Genomic DNA, 23,266 nt, shown 5'->3' with positions numbered 1-23,266 from the left:
GTGAAAAACTAAAAGCTCTTCCTCTAAGAACAGGAACAAGGCAAGGATGCCTACTCTTACCACTTCTATTCAACATAGTACTGGATGCCCTAGCTAGACCAATTAGGCAAAAAAAGAAGTAAAAAGGCATCCAAACTGGAAAGGAAAAAATAAAATTACCTCTGTTGGCAGATGACATGCACTTATATGTAGAAAACTCTAAAGATTACACACACACAACACACACACAAACTGTTAGATCTAATAAACGAATTCCAGAAAGTTACAGGATACAAAATCAACATACAAAAATCAGCTTTGTTTCTGTACATTAACAACAAACAACCTGAGAAGGAAATTAGGAAAAACAATCCCATTTACAATAGAATCAAACAGAACAAAATACCTAGGAATAAATCTAACTTAGGAAATGAAAGATTTGTACATTGAAAACTACAAAACATTACTGAAAGAAAACAAAGAAGATACAGATAAATGGAAAGACATGTTCATGGACTGGATTGGAAGAACTGAATATTGTTAGAATGTCCATGCTACCCAAAAGTGATCTGTAGATTCAACGCAATCCCTATCAAAATCCCAAGGGCACTTCTTAACAGAAAGAGAAAAAACAATTCTAAAATTCTTATGGAACCATAAAGGACCCCCAATAGCTAAAACAATCTTGAGAAAGATGAACAAATCTGAGGCCTCACACTTCCTGATTTCAAAACATATTACAGTAATCAAAACAGTATGGTATTAGCATAAAGACAGACAAATAGACCAATGGAACAGCATACGGAGCCCAGCAATAAACCCACGTACATACAGTCAGCTGATCTTTGACAGGATGCCAAAAATACGCAATGGGGAAATGACAGTCTCTTCAACAAATGGTGTTGGGAAGACTGGATATCCACATGCAAAGAATGAAAATGGATCCTATTTTACACCACACATAAAAAATCAAGTCAAAATGATTAAAGACTTGGGACTTTCCTGGCGGTCCAGTGGTTAAGACCTTGCCTTCCAATGTGTGGGGTGTGGGTTTGATCCCTGGTCGGGGAGCTAAGATTCCACATGCCTCATGGCCAAAAAACCAATATATAAAACAGAAGCAATATTGTAACAAATTCAATAAAGACTTTAAAAAATGGTCCACATCAAAAAATCTTAAGGGAAAAAAAAAAAAAGATTAAAGACTTAAACGTAAGACCTGAAACTGTAAAGCTCCTGGAAGAAAATATAGGATGAAAGCTTCATGACATTAGTTTTGGCAATGATCTCTTAGATATGACACCAAAAGTACAGCCAACAAAAGCAAAAACAGACAAATGCGACTACATCAAAGTAAAGAGCTTTTGCACAGTAAAGGAGATAAACGAGATAGAGTGAAAAGGAAACCTAGAGAGTGGGATAAAATATCTGCAAACCATACATCTGATAAGGGATTAATATCCAAAAGATATAAGGAACTCCTACAACTTGACAGCAAAAAACCAATAACCCAAGTAAAAAGTGGGCAAAAGACTTGAATAGATATTTGTCCACAGAAGACACACAAATAGCCAACATGTATATGAAAAGATGCTTAACATCACTAATCATCAGGGAAATGCAAATTGAAAGCACAAGATATCACCTTGCATCTGCTAGGAGGGCCATTATAAAAAACAAACAAAAAGCCAGAAATTAACAAGTATTGAAGAGGATGTGGAGAAACTGGAATCCTTGTACACTGTTGGTGGGAAAGAGTATAGAGATTTCTGAAAAAATAAAAAATAGAACTACCATATGATACAGCAATATTCACTTCTGGGTATTTAATCAAAAGAACTGGAGTCAGGATCTTGAAGAGATAGCTGTACTCTCATGCTCACTGCAGCACCATTCACAAAAATCAAGATATAGAATCAACCTAAGTGTCCATCAATGGATGAATGGATAAAGAAAATGTGGTTTATACACACTATGGAATATTATTCAGTCACAAAAAAGGACATTCTGCAATATGTGATAACATGGATGAACCTGGAGGGCATTATGCTAAATAATGTAAACATGTCAATAAAAATTTAAATAAATGTAAATAAAGTGAAATAAGCCACTCCCATTTATATGAAGTATCTAAAGTAGGTAAACTCACTGAAGCAGTAAGTATAATGGTGGTTGCCAGGGGCTGAGGGGAGAGGGATGGGAAATGGGAAGCTGCTGTTCAATGGGTATAAGTTTCAGTCATGCAAAATGGAAAAGTTCTAAAGATCTACTGTACAACATTATGCTTACAGTTAATACTGTGAACTATACACTTAAAACTTTGTTAGAGTAAATCTCATGTGCTTTTCACAGTTAAAAAAAGAAAGAAAAATGGGCAAAGGCTACAAGCAGATTAAGTCATAGAACAAATACAAAGGTAAATAAACATATGAAAAGATAGTAATATACATATACCCTCTGATACAGCAAATTCAACTTCTAGAATAATCTATCCTACCATAGAAATACAGACAGAATGGCAAAGGGTCAAATGACATCTACAAAGATAGTTTGTATTTATACTAAACACACACACTCTCACACATTCTGTGACTACACATTAAATAGGTAAACATACAGAAACAGCCACAGAAGCTGAATCATGCCTAACTGTGGCCTTCTCTGGGATGGGAGGGAGCAGAGTAGGCAACAGAACACTACAATATGTTTTAAAACTATAAGTTTTCACTCTGTATTTTCCTCTATTGTTTCAATTTTTCATGAGCATCTACTCACATTACTTATATAATTTTGAGATATTTGAGTAGATATTGATCTACTCACATTACTTATATAATTTTGAGATATGAAATGTTTATATCTCATTTATTTATAAACATTAATAAATGTTTATAAACATTTATTAATGTTTATAAAAACATTAATAAATAAATCTTTATAAACACGCATCAAAGTACAGTCATAATACTGAGTAAAAAAGTTGTAAAACTTCTGAATAAAAAAGTAAGTTGTTAAAAACAAGCAAATGTATTTGTGAAAAGAAAAAGCTCTAAAAAGGTATAGGCCAAACTGTTAACAACAATGACCTGTGGAAAGTAAGGCCGACTTTTACTTTACACATTTCTGTACTTTAAAAATTATTTGAGTCAATATAACTTCGGTAATATGTTTTTTAAAAATTAAACTATTTTAAAATAACACTTTAAAATAATAAACACTTTATAAAAATTGCTCATGGGCTGTTAGGTAATAAAGATTGGGCACAAAAATAAAACCCAAAAAATATGTCTGTAATAGGCATTTAAAACAAAACACAAAGGAAATACAAGAAAATGTTTACATTTATACCTAAGTTATATGGTTGTGGTGATTATATTTTCTTCTTTACAAATTTTTATATTCTCTAAAATGAGTCTGAATTACTTGGAAAATCAGAAAAAAATACAGTTACTTTTAGAGTAATGAAACCACTGAGAAAAGATTATCCTTGCCCTGCTCTCTCTGGAATAGGAAGAGGAGAGGCATGGAGGCAGAAGTCGGACCACCAGTGTTCATAGCCCAGCTTCCCAACTCCGAGACCACAAGCAGCCCATTTCACCCTTCTTTCCTCATCTGTAAAATAAAACAAACATGTAAAGGGGGGATAATATCAGGGCTTACTTCACACAACTCATTGAAATAAGGCAAATATCCAGCACAGGAGAGATTTTAAAAAGTCCAAGCTATTAAAAATCAAAAACAAACAAGCAAAAAACCAAAGTAGCAAACAGAATCATGAGCGAGGATAGTCTGATGTGGAGCAACTCTACCACCTCCCCGTCTCCAAAGAAAACCTCACTAGACATGCTAGATAAAATTTAACACTCCACACCCCTTACACACATAGCTAAGCTTGAAACCAAGAGCCCACAGTGCCAGAAACAAAAAGGAAGGAATCAGAGAGCAGTGAGCAGGCACCGAAGCTGAAGGGCTCAAGGGAAAAGGGACCTAGATATAGTTTTTAACAGCTGAGGGCTGAGGACTGGGGATTTAATCACCCCTATGGGAGAAGAGTCCAGGCTGCAGGCTTCTGCATGCCAGGAACCAGAGCTGAGATAAATGCATAAAGCCAGAGGCCAGGAAGGACTACGCTTCCACCCTCCCATGAACTAGGGCCTGAAAAACTGCCCACCAACCTGGAGAAGAAGTGACGAACATTGCCATCTGCTAGGGTCCACATGGAAAAAGAGGGTCCATAAGAAATGGAAACCCAGGCTCTCACCAGGTACAAATGTAAACTCCAAATTCATACCCCAAACCAATGGCAACCAGCTAAACTTGTAGGCCCCAGCAGGGGAGAAAACAAAGCTCCCCTTAGGAATGCTTCCATAATCCAAAACACATGGGACTCCCATGGAAACAAATCCCAACTCAAAATAGGATTACACTGAAAAACAAAAACAAACCACTGCAAGAGGAAACAAACCATCAAAGGGGAGAGTAACATGACACAAGGAGAACTTGCACCCCAAGAATTAGAGGTAATAATAAAATAATCGAAAAGCACCTTTAATTTTTTTTTATCAAAGTATAGTTGATTTACAATGTTGTGCCAATCTCTACTGTACAGCAAAGTGACTCAGTTATACACATACACACATTCTAAAAGCATCTTTAAAACAAGCATGTTGGGGCTTCCCTGGTGGTGCAGTGGTTGAGACTCCTCCTGACGATGCAGGGGACACAGATTCATGCCCCGGTCCGGGAGGATCCCACATGCTTTAGAGTGGCTGGGCCCGTGAACCATGGCCACTGAGCCTGGGCGTCTGGAGCCTGTGCTCCGCAACAGGAGAGGCCACAACAGTGAGAGGCCCACGTACCGCAAAAAATTAAAAAAATAAAAAACAAGCATGTTTAGGGCTTCCCTGGTGGCTCAGTGGTTAAGAATCCACCTGCCAATGCAGGGGACACAGGTTCGAGCCATGGTCCGGCAAGATCCCACATGCCGTGGAGCAACTAAGCCTGTGTGCCACAACTACAGAGCCTGTGCTCTAGAGCCTGCAAGCCATAACTACTGAGCCCACATGCTACAACTACCGAAGCCCACGCACCTAGAGCCTGTGCTCTGCAACAAGAGAAGCCACCGTAATGAGAAACCTGCGCACTGCAATGAAGAGTAGCCCCGGCTCGCCGCAACTAGAAAAAGCCCACATGCAGCAACAAAGACCCAACACAGCCAAAAATAAATAAATAAAATGAATAAATTTATTTAAAAAAACAAAAACAAGCATGTTTAAACAATGGCAGAATGTTGGTTGGTAACTGCTAAAAGCTGGGCAAAGGACACAGGTGGTTCATTACCATTCTCTTCTTTTGTATATATGAAATTCCCATAATAAAGAGTTTTAACAAGTCCATATAAAGTTTTTTAAAAGTTAAAGGTGTTCAGGGCTTCCCTGGTGGCACAGTGGTTGAGAGTCCGCCTGCCGATGCAGGGGACACAGGTTCGTGCCCCAGTCCGGAAGATCCCACATGCCGTGGAGCGGCTGGGCCCGTGGGCCATGGCCACTGAGCCTGCATGTCTGGAGCCTGTGTTCTGCAATGGGAGGGGCCACAACAGTGAGAGGCCTTCGTACCGCAAAAAAAAAAAAAAAAGTTAAAGATGTTCAAAGAGCTAAAGGAAAAAATAGAAACCATATGTTAAGAAGAGGCAGATTTTTTAAAACTAAAAAAGAACAGATATTAAAACACAATATTAAGATAAACTTTTTTCAAAGTGATTAAGTAGTATAGACAGAGCTGAAGAGAGAATTAGAAACTGGAAAACAGAATGTGAAAATATTCCAGAATGCAGGAGAAAGACATAAAGAGATAAGGTTATAAAAGAAAGGATACAAAGAAGGCTAAATGAGAAGGTTCAAATACTTCTGTTACAATAGTGGTCAAGGGACTTCCCTGGTGGTCCAGTGGTTAAGAGTCTGCCTTCCAGTGCAGGGGACATGGGTTTGATCCCTGGTCAGGGAACTAAGATCCCACATGCTGTGGGACAACTAAGCCCACAGGGTGCAACTACTGAGCCCACGCACTCTGGAGCCCGCACACACCACAACTAGGGAGAGGCCTGCGGGCCGCAACGAAGAGCCCGTGTGCCGCAACTAAGACCCAACACAGCCAAATAAATAAATATTTTTTAAAGAGAAAAAAAAAAAAGGAACAGTGGTCAAGGAAAAATAGCAGCCAAGGAAAAAAAATGACACAAATCAGGTTGAAGGAGCAGATCAAGGCCCAAGTGGGGTAAATAAAAATATGTTCAAACCCAGAACACTAGTACAAGTGCAAAATAGCAGAGTCAGTAAAAATTTTAAAGCCACGAAAGAGGAAAAAAAGATTCACAACAGTGACAATTAAACTGATAATAGACTTCTCAAGAGCAAAAACAGTTGCTAGGAGACAAATGGGATCATATCCTCAAAGCGTTAAGATGAATAATGGTCAATCTAGAATCTAAAGCTGTGAACAATCGTACAAGAATAAGGGCAAGATAAAGAAAGACATACATTTATTTTTACTTTTTATTAATTTTATTTATTGGCTGCATTGGGTCTTTGTTGCTGCTCAAGAGCTTTCTCTAGTTGTGGCAAGTGGGGGCTACCCTTCGTTGTGGCGCGCGGGCTTCTCATTGCAGTGGCTTCTGCTGTTGCGGAGTACGGGCTCTAGGCACGTGGGCTTCAGTAATTGCGGCACGTGGGCTCAGGAGTTGTGGCTCCCAGGCTCTAGAGCACAGGCTCAGTAGTTGTGGCACACGGCCTAAGTTGCTCCGTGACATGTGGGATCTTCCCAGACAAGGGACTGAACCTGTGTCCCCTGCACTGGCAGGCAGATTCTTAACCACTGCACCACCAGGGAAGTCCCAAGAAAGACATACATTTAAAAAAAATTTTCAGGCATACCAAGACTGAGTTTACTATATACAAATCTTTGCTAAAAGAGTTACTAAAAAAGGAAGACTGAACCCAAAGGGAAAGAATGGGATATAAAAAGTAATGGTGAAAAAAAAGATGGATAAACTTGTTGGGAAGTTTAAATAACTATTGACTGGTAGGGGAAAAAAAACCCCCTAATTTGGGGGTGGGGGTAAAACAAATTGGAATATTGGATGATGGAAGTGGAGAGGCAGAAGCTACGTTAGAATTTCTGAGATCCTAATATTGTTTAAAAGTAGTGTAGGGGACTTCCCTGGTGGTCCAGTGATTAAAACTCCACACTCCCAATGCAGGGGGCCTGGGTTCAATCCCTGGTGAGGGAACTGGATCCTACGTGCCGCAACTAAAGATTCCACATGCCGTTAACGAAGATCCCACACACAGCAACAAAGAACCCGAGTGCCACAATTAAGACCCCATGCAGCCAAATAAATAAATTAATTAATAAAAAAGAAAGCAGTATAAAAAGTCAGTAATGAAAGTTTAAATCTAATCATCAAAAGAATAGAAACAGAAAGCATAACTTCTAAGCCAGTAAAGGAGAAAAAGACAGTGGTTAAGAATCCACCTGCCAATGCAGGGGACACGGGTTCGAGCCCTGGTTCAGGAGAATCCCACATGCTGTGGAACAACTAAGCCTGCTGCACCACAACAACTCAGCCTGCACTCTAGAGTCTGTGAGCCACAACTACTGAGCCTGCGTGCCACAACTACTGAAGCCCGTGCACCTAGAGCCTGTGCTCCGCAACAAGAGAAGCCACCACAGTGAGAAGCCTGTGCACCACAAAGAAGAGTAGCCCCCGCTCGCCCCAACTAGAGAAAGCCTGCGCACGGCAACGAAGACCCGACACAGCCAAAAATAAATAAATTCATTAATTTAAAAAAAAAAGAAAAGAATATTCAATCAAACGAACAAAAGACAGGAAAGGAGAAAACAAGAAGCAAAGAAAAAGTATGGTTAAACTGGAAAACCAAAGTTAGAGGGCAGAAATAGGTCCAAATGTATCTATCACCAGTTCTAATAACTACATGGATTAAATTAAATTAACCTAATAAAAAAGACAGATTATAGGTCTTTTGTATGTGGTCTCAATATATAAAGACTGGAATGTACAAGGAAAAAATGCACTAATACTAATCAAAAGAAAGCCAGTCATGGGTTTCCCTGGTGGCGCAGTGGTTGAGAGTCCACCTGCCGATGCAGGGGACACGGGTTCGTGCCCCAGTCCGGGAAGATCCCACATGCCGTGGAGCGGCTGGGCCCATGAGCCATGGCCACTGAGCCTGTGCGTCCGGAGCCTGTGCTCCACAACGGGAGAGGCCACAACAGTGAGAGGCCTGCGTACTGCAAAAAAAAAAAAAAAAGAAAGAAAGAAAGCTAGTCTTACACCGGAATATTTAAATTCACCTCTTTCTGAAAGTGATCACACAAACTTAGTAAGGATAAGGAAGATCTGAATAACACAATTAAAAAGCTTGATCCAACATACAGATATACAACCCCATCTCTATTAAATATAGAATATACATTCTTTCCAACCACATATGGAGAATTTAAAGAAACTGATCATACACAAGGCCAACACAAAGGATAATACAACAAATTCCAGAAAACTGATAATGCACCAGTTCTCTAACAACGATGGTTAGAGCTTAATTATAAGCCATAATATTTCTTAAAAAGATAAAACCCACGTATTCGAAAACTAAAAAATACTTTCGAACAACTCATGGGTTAAAGAATCAATCACAACTGAAATTTTGAAACGTTTAGTACTAACCAATGGAAGCACTGCATATCAAAACTTGTGGGATACAGCAAAAGAGCAACTTTGAGAGAAATCTGCAGCTTCAAACACATTTGTTAAGTAAAAAGAATTTCAGATGTGTTAAACATACAACTAAATAGGCTTAAAAACAGGACAGACACACAGAGTACAAGTAAAACTTAGGAAATCTAAATAAGATCAGTGGATCATATCAATGTCAATAGCCAGGCTGTCAGTGTACTACAGTTTTATGAAATGTTACCATTGGGGGAAAACTGGACAAAGTGTACAGGAATCTCTCTAAATTATTTCTTAGAACTGCACGTGAATATACAATTATCTCAATGAAAATTCAATTTAAACAAAATGACCAAAATCCCCAACACTAACACCACGGCATGCTGGCAAGGATGTGGAGTAATAGGAACTCTCATTCACTGTTGGTAGGAATGCAAAATGGTGCAGTCACTCTGGAAGACAGTTTGACAGTTTCTTATAAAACTAAACATACTCTTTGAATACAATCCAGAAATCATGTTCCTTGTTATTTACACAAATGGGTTCAAAACTTATGTCTAACAAAAACCTGTACACAGATGTTTATGGTAGCTTTATTCATACATGCCAAAACTTAGAAGCAACCAAAATGTCCTTCAGTAGCTGAATGGATAAACAGACTGTGGCACATCCAGACAATGGAATATTATTTGGTGCTAAAAAGAAATGAGCTATCAAGCCATGAAAAGACATGGAGGAAACTGAAACGCATATTACTAAGTGAAAGAAGTCAATCTGAAAAGGTTGGTATGAATAGCTGGAGCACAGAGGATTTTTAGGGCAACCAAACTGCTCTGTATGTTACTATAATGGTAGATTCATGTCATTATACATTTGTCAAAACCCACAGAGTGAACCCCAATGTAAACTATGGACTTTGGGTGATAATGATGGTTCAGTGTTGGTTCATCGACTATAACAAATGCAGCACTCTGGTGCAGATTTTGATGGGGGGAGGCGGTGCATGCGTGGGGGCAGAGAGTATATGGGAAATCACTGTAGTTTCTGCTCAATTTTGCTGTGACCTGAAACTGCTCTTAAAAAAAAAAAAGCGTTTTTTTTAAAGAAATGAAATGGTGCTCTTCACATAAAAAAAAAAAAACAACCAGGGCAAATTAAAAGAAAGCAGAGGAAACAAATATTTATGCAGCACCTATTATCTGACATTATTCTGCTGGGTGCTGGGACACAATGATGAGCAAAACAGACAAGGTCCCCGTCCTCTTAGAGCTTACCATCTATTACAGGACTCATATCAAACAAATAAACCACACAAAGTATAATGTTCAGTGACAACATATACAGGCATACCTCATTTTATTGTGCTTTGCTTTACTGCGCTTTGCAGGTACTCCATTGTTTTTAGAAACTGAAGGTTTGTGATAACCCTGCGTTGAGCGCACCAATTTTTTAAATTTTTATCTTTATTGGAGTATACTTGCTTTACAATGTTGTGTTAGTTTCTGCTGTACAACGAAGTGAATCAGCTATAAGTATACATACATCCCCACATCCCCTCCCTCTTGAGCCTCCCTCCCACCCTCCTTGTCCCACCCCTCTAGGCCGTCACAAAGCACCGAGCGGACCTCCCTGGAGCACACCTATTGGTGCTATTTTTCCAGTAGTATCTGCTCACTTTCATGTCTCTGTGTCACATTTTGGTAATTCTCGAAATATTTCAAACTTTTTCATTATTACTATATTTGTTATGGTGATCTGTGATCAGCGATCTTTGATGTTACTATCACAAAAAGATTACAATTTGCTGAAGGCTCAGATAATGGTTAGCATGCTTTATCAATAAAGCATTTTTTAATTAAGGTATGTACACTGTTTTTCTAGATATAATGCTATTTGCACACTTACTAGACTACAGTATAATGTAAACATAACTTTTATATGCACTGGGAAACCCAAAAATTCATGTGACTTACTTTATTGTGATACACACAACCGAATCCGCCATATCTCCAAGGTATGCCTGTAACATGACCTACACTAAAGGTGAAGACAGTGCCTCTGAGAAAGTGATGTTTAAGGTGAAAACGGAAGCTGGGGTAAGAGCCTGAAGGAGTGTTTTAGGCAGAACGACTAGCATTGCGAAGGCCAGGGTGACTGGGGTACAGTGATAGGTCAGGATACTGGCAAAAATAAGGCTGGAGAAGCAGGCAGGGATCAGATTATGCAGATTTGGGGTTTTACAATTAGAGCAACTGATGACAAACTTCGAGGGCATTAAAGTAGTGACATAATCTGATTTGGTTTTTAGAAGATCACTCTAGCTGCTGTGTGGAGAATGAGAATGGAGGAGGGAAGACACAGAAACTTGTTGATAGTTACAACAGTAGGTAAGAAGCGTGGGTCAAGTAGGTGATGGTGGAGAAGAGAAGTGGCAGGATTCTAGATATTTAGATGGGAGAACTGATAAGAATTGGTGATGAACTGGGCATTACCAGATGGAGCGACAGAGTAGGAGGTATACAAAGATAGTCAGCTCTAAGGTTTCTGATATGAATGACCAAGTGGGTAGAAATGCCCTTTACAGAGAAGGAAAATAGAGGAAATAATTGCGTGGGAGTAGGTTGGAAATTAAGAGTTACATGTATTAAACGTGAGGTGCCAGTAAAACATCTAAGTAAAACATCCCAAGAAGGTAGTTGGGAATATATCCATTGAACTCAGAATGGGAACATGGGCTCAAACAATGCACATTGAGTCAGTGGCTTGTGGATAGTACTTAAAGCCATGAAAGTAAAAGAAATTGCCCAGGGAAAGCATATAAAGAAGAGGGTTTAAAACGGAGCCCTGGGGAACTTGGAGTTCTAGAGGTTGGATAGAAGAAGAGAAAGAGGTTAAAGAAAATAAGCCAATGGAGAGGCTACAGAAAGGAAGAAATGAAAATGTTTCAAGGAGAGGAGTCTACTGAATTCAATACTGCAGAGAAATCAAATGAGGTGAGAGCTGGCGGGGCTTGGAAACATGGTGATCACTAGGAGGCCTTACCAAGAGGAACTTCAGGGATATGGAAGAGAGAGAGGCCAGACTGAAGTGTGTTGAGGGTGAGCAGAAGGTGACAAAGGGGAGGTACGGAGCGCAAACGATTTCCGAGAGGCTTTGTTGTGGTAAGTGCGTGGAAAGTCAGGACTACAGAACATGCTGGAAAGAGACGTGCATTCAAGGGAGAGTTTTTAAAAAGTGATTTCTCGGGAATTTCCTGGCAGTCCAGTGGTTAGGACTCCACACTTTCACTGCAGAAGGTCCAGGTTTGATCCCTGGTCAGGGAACTAAGATCCCACAAGCCAAGTGTCATGGCCAAAAAAAAAAAAATTAAAATTAAAAAAATAAAAAGTGACTTCTCATTTCCTGGTAGCAATCAAATCAGGCAAATTTACTGATTAAAAGGAGACTTTTTTTTTTTTAATTTGGGGATAGTAGAACATGTGTTAGTGTGGAATAAACTTCAGAAGAGAGTTCCAAGAGTCAGGGAAATGGGTTCACTGATGAAGCAGGCCCCTGAAAATTAGGAGGGGATGGGATCTGGGACACACATGGAGGGATTAGTCTTTGCTAAGAAAGATAAAGACCCAAGTTAAGTCCCTAATCATGTATTTATAAGAATTCAACATAAACAAAGCTTACTTCTACCTAAAGGAGAAATATCCCTATTTTAATATGGAAAGAAGCAGCTTCAAGAGTGCAATGGCTTTAACTCACATAATCCTGAAATGCTTCAGAGAACCCTAGAATACTAGAGTTTCGTCACAGTTCCAGAAAATTTGAAAAGGAGTTGCTTTAGAGCACTAAGATTTATGGAACATCTTACCCTACAAAGATAGTAAAAATTGAAAAATTACAGCTTCAAAAAGTATTTAGGTGCTAATGACCATTCAACCTAATCTTTGCCTAATGGTATAAATTTTACAAAGATCTTTCACACTCATTTTCTTCTTCCATCTTTGTAATATCTTTAAAATTCCTCCCTGACGATGGCAAGAGAGGATTATCATCCTCTGGGAGAGATGTATGCATGGGTTCAGAAAGGTAGGGTAGGACATCTGTGCCAAGCACTATAGCAAGCAAGTGGTGGAGTTAGGATCCAAATCCACATCTTTTGGCTCCAAAACCAATGCTGACTTAATAATTACATCTTTTACTACATAACAAGTTTGCTGAGTATTTATGCCTTGACCTTTTGGGGTTAAAGTCTAGAAGAGCGACCGAGCGCTCTCACAAATCACCACTGACATCTTAGATATCATGGAACACCAGGCTGAAGAGCCACTGACAGAGCCAAATAAGAGAGCGCAAGTCCCAGGTCCCAATCCTCCCCCGAGTGATGGACAGTCTGCTCACCAGATGACGACAGAAGACACACACTCAACACGGATACTGAAAACAGAAGTGAAGAAAACTCAAGGTTGCCAAACACTTCAGTTACCAGGACCAAAACACAAAGGAAGAGTTTAGGGCAGTGTCTGAAAGCACAGCATATGTTCTCGTTCTAATTACACAGTCTAAAGCAGCGTTTCTCAACCTTGGTGCTACTGACATTTGGGGGCCAGAAAATTCTTTGTTGTGGGGGACTGTCCTGTGCATTGCAGGACGTTTAGTAGTATCCCTGGCCTCCACCCACGCGATGTCCGCAGCACAGCTCCACCTGCCCCAGTCATGACAACTAAACATATCTCTCAACTTTGCCAAATATCCCTTGGGAGAAGGAGGGGTTGGGGAGATCACCTCCAACTGAGAAACACTGATCTAGATGGATTCCACTATGAATATCGGAGCTAAGGCCATGCAAAGTAGACTTACAAAGAAAGTGGAGAAAGCTCATGATCTTATTTATTTTCAGGTAATAGTCTGCACAATCTTTACTAAAAGCATCAAATGTTCCAAAGACATGCAGTACGTACCCAGAAAAGTAGGCCTAGCCCGAGAGACCACACCTCACTACTACCTCATTACTCTTGGTAATGGATTCTGGAGACCAAGCAGTCAGTCAACCTTCCTCCTTCTCACACTCAGTAATGCAAGAGACTGCCAACATACACAGAAAATCAGACACACTCTCTGGCTCTCATATGCCCATTAAGCCATCATTCATCTTCCTTCCTATCTTATGGGAAGGAGTCTATGCCCTTCTGGAAAACTGGCTCCATTCATGGGCTCAAGACAGACAAAGCCTGCACTGCCTGAACTGCTCTCTTTCCAGAAGGACAGAAGACCACCCCTAACAGGCCAGCAACACCCCTAGCTGGTTGTATGTTGACAGGCTTCTACTGATCTCCCTTGAGAGAAGGGACACTCAGCTCTCTGCTGTCTTGTTGTACAATTATTTACTCTGCCCATCGAAATCTGATGGGTTTTAGAAGCTTGGCTCAATGGCGTTATCCATCTTCCCATCGCTCTGGTGTCAGAGGATGCCACACTCTTTCTAACAATCCAGGCCTTGAGAAGCAAATTACTTTCTAAGAGTTTCTTCAAGGAGAAAACATGAAATAATTTTGACTTTACACGTTATAAGAATGTGATTTCAGAAACAAAAGATAATCTGTGGAGTCCTTAAGCGTTCCAAATTTTGCTTTGCAGTTGGCAGATGCCCGCTGCGGCCCCCACACCAGCCCCAAATCTTGTAAATACTTTTGAGTATTTCTGTTGATCTACCAAGCTATGTTAGCTATGCTGTAGACAAAATCAACTTTATCTTGGTGTATGAATATCTGAAACAAAACTCTGTTTTAAAATATCTGCAGCATAGCTCAGACTGGACAGTTGGGCTTTAACTGAGTCAGGACAGAGCAAAATTGTTGCAACCCAAGACTCAATCCCCCTTGAGTTCCCACACTGTCTCTGCTAAACCTAGCTGGTGAGCTCTTCAAGGGAGAAGCATGCCTTAGCCCCTGGAGCAGAGGCCTGGCCTAAAGAAGTCTCGATAGAAGTTTGTTATGTGAAAGAACAAAATGGACACCGTCACCCATTAATAAGATCTTTTTCCGCTCTCTGGAAGTTAACTGCATAAGAAACAAAAGACTTTGAACAATTTTTAAGAAAAGCTAGTCTCACAGTTTGTAGTAGTTTCTAAAGGCTCTCTGTTAGGATATATTTTTTTTTAGTCCCCCTTCCAAAGCACAACTAAAACATTTTAAAAATCCCCAAGCACATTATTTACCACTGTTAGGAGAAGGATTAGATAAAGGAGGAGGGCACAGACCAAATCAATCTTGAAAAACTAAATTCAAAAGGAGAAAAGAAGGTACACATCTAAGGTTTAAAGTCATCGTTACCCAGTGACCCCCTAACCCAGCTCTTGATCTCCAAATCCAGGGGGAGGGTAAATTTAGGGTGCGAGATTAGGCCTCAGCTACGCTGGCATTTAAAAACATTCTGGCAGGTGCTCTGCCAGGCAGTCTATAATTAGTGAGTATGCCTCGGAAACTTAAAATGAACTCAAAGGGTTTCAGAAGCCAACAGCCAGCCTCCCAAGCACTGAGCTGTGCAGCCACGGGGCTGATGCTGTCTAGAACCAGTGTTGGGTGCCTGCATGGCGCACACGTGTGTGCACACACACGCCACTTCTGCAGAGTGTCTTTTTTCAAAGCTCTAATGGCTTGACCTCAACACCTGCTGCACTTCCTGAAGACAGACAGGCTCTGGAGCTCCACTTGTTCCTCGCACGAGGCTGTACTTTCTAGGAACGACCGCACACACGCAGAGGCTGGCCAGCTGCCAAGGCGGGGGCAGCCCAGCCACCTCGGGCCTGAACTTTCCCAGTGCTGTCAGGGCGGGATCCCACTAGGAGCTGACTCAGCGGCCAGCATGGAACTCTGCCAACCACACAGCAGTGCGGGGGCTGCCGGCAAGTCACAGATGTTTTGCTAAACCAAAGCAATCAGCCGGGAGGCGGATCTGGGCTGGCGGCCAGGCTGCTGCTGTCGGGGAAGCTGGCATTCTCTGATCCTAGTCCGAGCTCTGCCACTACCTCCCTGGTGATCTGAGGGAAAACCTCTGTGCGTCTCAGCGTCTCCCCTGCTTCCTAGCATGTCTGTGTGGGTGCAGCAGAGGATGGCACTGTTGGCATGAAAGAGCACCTGGAGCACTACTACCCACCACATGCTGGTTCTGTTAATCCTCACAACATCCTTGGAGGTAGGCTTCGTTATCTTGATTTCACAGAGGGCTCAAAGGAATTGAGCCCTACCAAAGGATCACAAGGGTAATAGATGGAAGAGATGGGATTTGAACCCCACCTTGCTGGCTCTGGGATCTACTACAAACACTGCTACTGTGAAACTCAGATCAACTGCATAGGCAGGGCGCCTTGATAGAAAGATGCTGAGCTTTCAGTTTGCAAAGGACCTTTCTCATATGACTTCTCGGATGCCCTGTGTAAATCCACAGCCCTTCACAACTAATTTCTCAACAGCACCACTGGACCACATGGAGTGTATGTGCTTATGGGGAGTACCCAAATATTACCAGCTTTATTATGAACTCCCTGTCTAATCACCAACAAGTCACTTAGCCTGGAAGAATTGATCATCAGTCCCATTCTTCGGGTGAAGAAAAGCGGCATGGCAAGTCAGAAACACAAGAAGAATTAGAAGGCAAAGAGCACAGATTCCTTAGGCTCTACCCCCTAGGATAATTCATTAGGACCCTGGAATCTATAGTTTTAAAAACTCCCTAGATGACTCTGATGCTCTGCCGTGTTTGGGAATCACTGAAGCTTGCCTTGGCTCAAAAGGGAATTGTGAGGGATTCCCTGGAGGTCTAGTGGTTAGGAGTCTGCACTTTCACTGCCTGGGTTCAATCCCTGGTCAGGGAACTAAGATCCTGCAAGCCACACAGCACAGCAAAAAAAAAAAGTAAAAAAATTAAAAGGGAATTATGAGGTCTACCCTGCCCTGTTTCAAAGGAGGTGATATAAGGGTGAAATGAAATCATGTCTAAAGGCTCTTTGCTGGAAAATATACACAATGCAAAAGGTTCTCATCAGTTATGTTTAGGAGCAAAACAGCAAAACTGACCTTAAAAAGCATGATCCTGGGTTAGCCTGGAGCTAAGACACTGTGTTAGGCAAGACTGTTCTCTTATCAAACTACTACTAGAAAAACTGAAATTAGAGCCACACATCTCATTTTTAGATATCCCTCATAACACTGTTGCAACCTCATTCTTCCTTTAAACAAAAGAAGACTGTACTTGGTCTTTCATATTAAACTTGGAACAATCTATATTAGGAGTAACTTACACATTTCACTGCTCTAATCAAGAAAACAACTATGAGGAAAAAACTCAGTCTATTCACGTCTAGGCTGCTGGTCACTGAAGCAGGCTGAGAAGGCACAGACTGGCACAGACCCTGGCAGTCCAGTACCTCTCCCTGGCTAGCCTTTAGGGAGAACAAATAATGCCCCCATACCAGAAAGACTGACCTGCTTGAGCTGCTCATCCAGATTCCAGCCCGGCTGCCCTGCTGTGGAGACTGAAGCTGAGGCCTTAGGAGCATCTTTGGTATGGTCTTCTTTAGCTTGCTGTCCATGTGGTGGGAGCCCTGGCGCTGGAAGCAGACCAGATACGGGTGCGGCTCTGGGGTCTTGGCGAGCCACCTTCTGCACGTGAAAATATTTTGAAGCAGCCTGGGTCTCTTTCTCAGCCACCTCTGCAACTTCATCATCCCCATCCTCATCTTCCAAACCTCCTTCCTCTTTCTCAGGCTCTGAGTTCACCTTGCTCCGTTCAAACACTCGGGCCACTGCTGGGGCTGGTGGAACTCTGGCTAAGGGACCCAGGGCAGGGCTGCCAGAAGGCCTCCCAGGTGTGGCAGAAAGGTGAGTCTGCTGTGTGACCAGCTTCTGGGCATACAAGAACGGGGTTTCTCTCATCTGCTGAACCTGCTTCTCTCTGGCATCCATCTGCAGAGGAGCCAGGTGTGGTGGCTGTGGCGGCGGCGGTGGCTGCTGCTGCGGCGGCTGCTGCTTCTGCTGAGGCTGCAGTGGCTCCATCACTGCCTCAAGCTTCACCCACCGATTGGCATGGCTCTGAACCTGGGCACAGCCCCGCAGGCACACTGGGTGTAAACCTCTAAGTGATTAATAGAAACCACAAAGAAGGAGAAAAGAAAAAGGAAAAAAAAAAAAACCAACAATGTAAAGCAGGTATAAAAAGGTTTTCTTTTCTCCAGTAAAGGGTATGAGTTCTGAGCATTAAACATATACCCGTAAACCTGAGTTTTAAGATGAGTAAGTGGTGGGAATTTGAGGTGGGGGTAGGGCAGGGTAGGGGGTGGTGGGAGTTGGGTAAGGAAAAGTATGCAGAAGAGGAACAGGATTTAAGAGGAGAAATACAGTATGAATCTCAGCTGCGGTGGACTACTGTGGGTTTAAAACGAAGTAAATCCAGATGACATTGAGTCTGCAAACATCTGTGTTCTGATCTCTCTTCCTCAACATTATCAAACATTAATCTGTTTACTACTGAAAAAGCAACTGGGTTTACACTGTACAGAGGTTGAGAGTATGAAAACCATAATTTAAAAAAAGGGAAAGAAGGGCCTGCCTACAAGAAAGAGAATATTGCTTAGGTTCCCAGGCCCATCAGAGAAAGGTATTACCATCTAAGCAAGACACAGAGCTATCAGGCAGAGGGCAAGATTTCTCTCATAGAAAAGCAGAACCTAGCAAACTGCTCTTAGGTTTAAACTTTTAAAATTTCCCAGATCAAACTGCCAAGCCTGCTTTTTGAGTGGGCTGAGCCAATGCTAACCAGACATTATAGCCTCAAAAAGAATCCAATTTCAACAACATGAGAGAAAGAAACACGCAAGGAGGCAAGAGTTTCAAATTGCAATGGGCACTCAAAAAACAAACAGGGGGGAATTCCTCTGGAGATTTTTAAGGTAATTAATTGGAAACAGGTATCAATATTGTGTAAACGAGGCAAAGCTTCTTTTTTATAAACAGCCTAGTAAATCTCTTCACATCCCCTTTCTTTCTGATTCACTTCTATGACATTCTATGACGAATACAAAAAGAAAAGGCTTTCAGGCCAAAAGTATTCTGGGGGCAGGTTTATCAGCATTCTTACCAATCAGTCTCCAAACACACACCCCTTTCACACCCTCTCCTCCTCTAACCAACCCCCCTTCCCTTCCTCCTTTCCAGGCCCCCATCCCCAGCAAACCTCACTTGAGTTATGCTTCCTCAGCAAGTCTCCATAACTGAATGGATTACTATGCATGGGCAAATTTTAGGTTAACAGGACTTGCAACATGGCGTACAATGTTGTCATCACATGAAAGAAAAAGCTGCACTGCACAGGTTGGGACTTGATATTTGCGTTGTTCCACTGTTTTAGGACTGGGTAGAAAGATTAAAAAAAAAAAAAACCCAAAAACTTAAATATCTAGGTATCTTCAAAAATCCATGGGGAAGTAATCACACTCCTAGCAATAAAAACTGTTTGGATTTAGGCATTTTTTAAAAACCGGGTTAGAGAAAAAAGGTAGGACTTTTAAAGTTAGGCAAAAAAGTAGAAATTTTAAAATCCTCATTTTCTGTTTAATCTTAGAAGCACTGCTTTTGTCTTTTGCATTCTGTGAAAGATTCAAATTCCAATTTGCCTCTTCCTCCCTTTACTTCCTCTCTTGGCACTTTAGAAAGTGAGTTATGCCGGAAGCAATACTTTCATTCTGCTATAGCCCTTTTTATAGTGTAACAAAGCATGAAAAGATTTACACCCACATTAAATCCAGTTGCCAAAAGTGTTCATTTAAAATAAAAACAATTTGCATCAAAGAAAAGTAAACCAAAGAATAAAGAAAATAATTCGGTGGTCATTTTAATTCTCCTTACAACATTATAACATCAATCAATCACAAGCGGGATAATTTTTCATCCAAGTCCTGCCAGTCATTGAACAACTGCTTCTCATCTTGTGGCACCATCTTCTCTGTATGCTGTCCCCAGCAGAGGGGGTGGTGTCTCACAGCCTCTTTAGTTAAGACTGAGATGACTCAGTTCTACAACTCGATACACACACCCTCCCCCAAAGAGCCTATCTTTCCCTTGTCCCTAAGCAGCTAGTTGATCCAAACAACAATACCACCTGCCTACTTTTAGAAAACTTGGGTCTCAGAAATCTAAACCACTCCATCCTTTCACACGGCTCCCTCCCCCATTTCCCCTAAAGTTCCCGAACCTCTAAGCCCGGCGCAACGGACTCCTTGCAGCTTTGAAGCCGGCCTCGCCCACCATTCCCTCTACCTTCGCTGCCGGATCCCTCTGGCCTCAGCCCCCTTTAAGCCCCACACCTCCACCCCCCGCCATTCTTTATACCCCCACAACCCAACTCTATCACTTTTACCTCTACTGAGCCCTCCCAGCCAATCCGCCGGCTCTTCTTAGATTGTCCCAACCCCACCTATTCTAGCCCTCTCAGTTCCCAGGGGCCCCTCACTCTTCCCATCCCTTTATCTCATATCACCCTAATGGGCGAGGGCGCCTCCGGGCTCCTCCCAGCGCTCTCACTTTTCCTCCTTGGCCCCCGTGCTCCACTGGCCCGCGTCTTCACGTCTTCCCCTACACACCTGCCTCTCCTCCTACTACGCCGTCCCCTCCACCTGCCACAGCCCTCGCTCCCGCCAAGGCTGAGGGAGCTGGGCACCGCGCGGCTTACCTGTACGGGGCGCTCCGGGTCCGCCAGCGGTGGAAGAGGCAGCCACTCAGGGCCCGGCGCGGCAGCTGCGTTTCGGACTTCTCCGCAGCCGGGGGCCACAGCCGGGGCGGGGCCCGCACCGGAAGCGGCGCCGCGGGGCCGGGTTGCCGGCCCGGGGCGGGAAGGGGGCGGGGTCACACGGTATGGGGCGGGGCCTGAGGCCGGAAACGGCCAAAAAGGGAACGAGGGGCGGGGTCTGGCGGAAGTGACTTCTAGGGAAAGCCCCGCCCAACTGAGTCGTGGGCGGAAGTGAGTAGAAGCTGGCGGAAGCTTCCGCCAATGGGGAAGCGCAGACATGGAGGAGTTCCGGTGTGAGTACTTCCGCGGGGAGTTGAAAAGAGCCGGTCTGCTTACGCTCTTTTCTGAGTGTTTTCTAGTTGTGGAGGTTGGTGTAGCGTGGGCGGGCGGTAGGTTGGGAGGAAGGTAAATAAAGGACAAGGAGTGTCAGGGTTTTCTGCTGCTTCGGTCGCCTCCCCAACCTCCTACCTTCAAACCGATCTTCCTCTGAGATTCCCGCTTCCAGATCAGCTTTTCTCTGTTCTCTGAGGATGCTGCGTCCCCTGGAGCTCCCTCACATGGGTTCGTATTCTCGCTTCCCAGGTTCCAAAAGTGGGGGCAAGGTGCCATATACTGTCACCTCTTGTAAAAACCCTTGCTTTTCTGACGCTTACTTGTAAGACTTTGCCGCCCATTTAACCGCCTCTGTAGAGATGATCTGCTAATATGTGCATCCAGGTCCTTGTCTTACTTTCTCTTCTCTAACCATCTTCCAGCTTGATAAATTCAGAGTCACTGTGGACAACTCATTTAACATGCAGGCCTCATCCCTTACATCAACCTCCCAATCCCAGTCAAAAACCTGGACCTTGTCACTAGAAACCCTATCTTGTTATGAATCAGTAGTTTGAACATCCCTCTGTCCGACTACAGCCTGATAACCTTTAGCTTGACTGCTTAAGAACTTCACCATAACTGTCTTTTTTACTTTATCAGAACCTTCAATCTGTTGAAAGCTTCTACTTAATTCTCATTCTTCAGTTCCCTCCTTATCCATCTTAGATTCAATGGTACATCATTACAATCCCCCTCTTACTTACTCTTAAGCCTGCCCTCCTCTTTTCCCCAACTAAGTCCTCCACCCTGGGTGGACTAACATGCTTCTCAATGTCTGTACCTTGTCATAGTAAATTGTCCTGCTGAACAGATTGGCATCACTAAATATAATAATGTCAGCCTTAAATGGGCTTTGAACAGTGTCTGGAAATTTCATTATATTTTTCTAGTTAACCTGCTCTCCACTATCGGCAAGTCTCTAATCCCCTATGCTTCCCGTACCCCTTCCCCTGATTATCTTACTGTATAAGTAATAGAAAATGTAGAATGCCCTAAAATCTAGAAATCTACATATGTTCCCATCTGTCCTTTCCTCCTATAAGTTACTCAATCAAAACTATTCATTGAGGGACTTCGCGGGCAGTCCAGTGGTTAAGAATCCATGCTTCCACTGCAGAGGGCACGGGTTCCATCCCTGGTCGGGGAACTAAGATCCTTCATGCTGTGCGGTGCGGCCAAAAAAAAAAAATTCATTGAACTCCCACTGTATGCCAGATGAGGCACTCATGTACTCATCTAGGTGCTTGTTCAGCAATAAACAAAAAAATTCCTTGTCTTCAAGGATCTTCCTAATGTGGGGAGACAGAAAAACAATACATATATATTTGTTTTTATACATATGTGTATATATATATGTATTCTAAGAAGAACAAAGCAGGGTAAGGGTTAGACATTGGTCTCAGGTGGCTGCCATTTTAGACATTAGTCAGAGAAAGACTCATTGATAAGGGACACTTAAGCAGAAACTGGAACTGACTTGATGGGGGTAAGCCATGTGGATAACTAGGGAAAGCATGTTCCAGACAGAGGAGACAGCAAATTCAAATGCTCTGAGGCAGGAGCGTGCTTGACATGCTATAGAATTAGCAAGGAGACCACTATAGCTGGTACAGAGTGAGTGGGGGGAGAGTGGTAGGAGATGACATCAGAGAGGTAGCCAGGGGCCCAGTCATGTGGGACTTTGTAGGCCATGGTGACAACTTCGGATCGTTACCGCTTAAACCACTGAAGAGTTTTGAGCACAAGACTAACTTGACCAGATTTAAGTCTCTAAAAGTTTCATTTGAGGGAATTCCCTGGTAGTCCAGTGGTTAGGGCTCTGAGCTTCCACTGCAGGGGGCATGGGTTTGATCCCCGGTTGGGGAACTAAGATCCCGCATGCCACATGGCCAAAAATAAATAAATGAAAAAATAAAAGTTTCATTCTAGCTGTCGTATGGAGAATAGACAATGAGGGTAGCGAAGTAAGAGTGGAAGCACTAGTCCTGGCAGAAAATGATGGTGGCCTGAACTAGATGACAGCATTGGAGGTGGTAAGAACTGGTCAGATTTCGGGTGTATTTTGAAAGTAAAGCCACAGGATTTACTAATGGATTATGTATAGGTTAGAGAAGAGAGTCAAGGGTGATCAAGGTTTTTGCCCCAAGTAACTGATAGAATAGTGATATCACTACTACCTGGGGAATTCTATCAGAAGCTGACCCCAATGGAATACTACTTAGCAATAAAAAGGAAAGAAGTATTGATACACCCAACAACTTGGCGTCATAACAACATAGTGATAAAGGCATGCTGAATGAAGGAAGCTAGTCTCAAAATGAAAATCTTGAAAATCTTAAAACTATAGTGATGGAGAATAAGTCAGTGGTTGCCAGGAATTAGGGATGGAGG

The 23,266-nt window shown here is 42.4% G+C and overlaps 1 protein-coding gene across 15 annotated transcripts in view; it reads right to left on the bottom strand.

Moving 5' to 3' along the window:
* The window catches only part of ARID3B (AT-rich interaction domain 3B), a 70,830-nt gene extending 50,258 nt beyond the window's left edge, over nt 1-20,572 (bottom strand). For all 15 annotated transcript variants that reach the window (XR_012330222.1, XR_012330218.1, XR_012330221.1 and 12 more), the window contains exons 1-2: nt 20,444-20,572; nt 17,203-17,851 (exon numbers count right to left, since the gene is read on the bottom strand). Coding sequence is in view for 4 of the 15 variants with exons in the window: in XM_033851988.2 (XP_033707879.1) it covers nt 17,203-17,772 (570 nt within the window). In the remaining 11 variants the exon portion in view is untranslated. The remainder of the gene's footprint in view (nt 1-17,202; nt 17,852-20,443) is intronic.
* Between the last annotated feature and the right edge of the window lie 2,694 nt (nt 20,573-23,266).

Source organism: Tursiops truncatus, chromosome 2 (assembly GCF_011762595.2).
Source record: "Tursiops truncatus isolate mTurTru1 chromosome 2, mTurTru1.mat.Y, whole genome shotgun sequence".
NCBI classification, from domain to species: domain Eukaryota; kingdom Metazoa; phylum Chordata; class Mammalia; order Artiodactyla; family Delphinidae; genus Tursiops; species Tursiops truncatus.
Note: the sequence above shows the minus strand (reverse complement) of the source record. Positions and strands in the feature narration are given on the sequence as shown.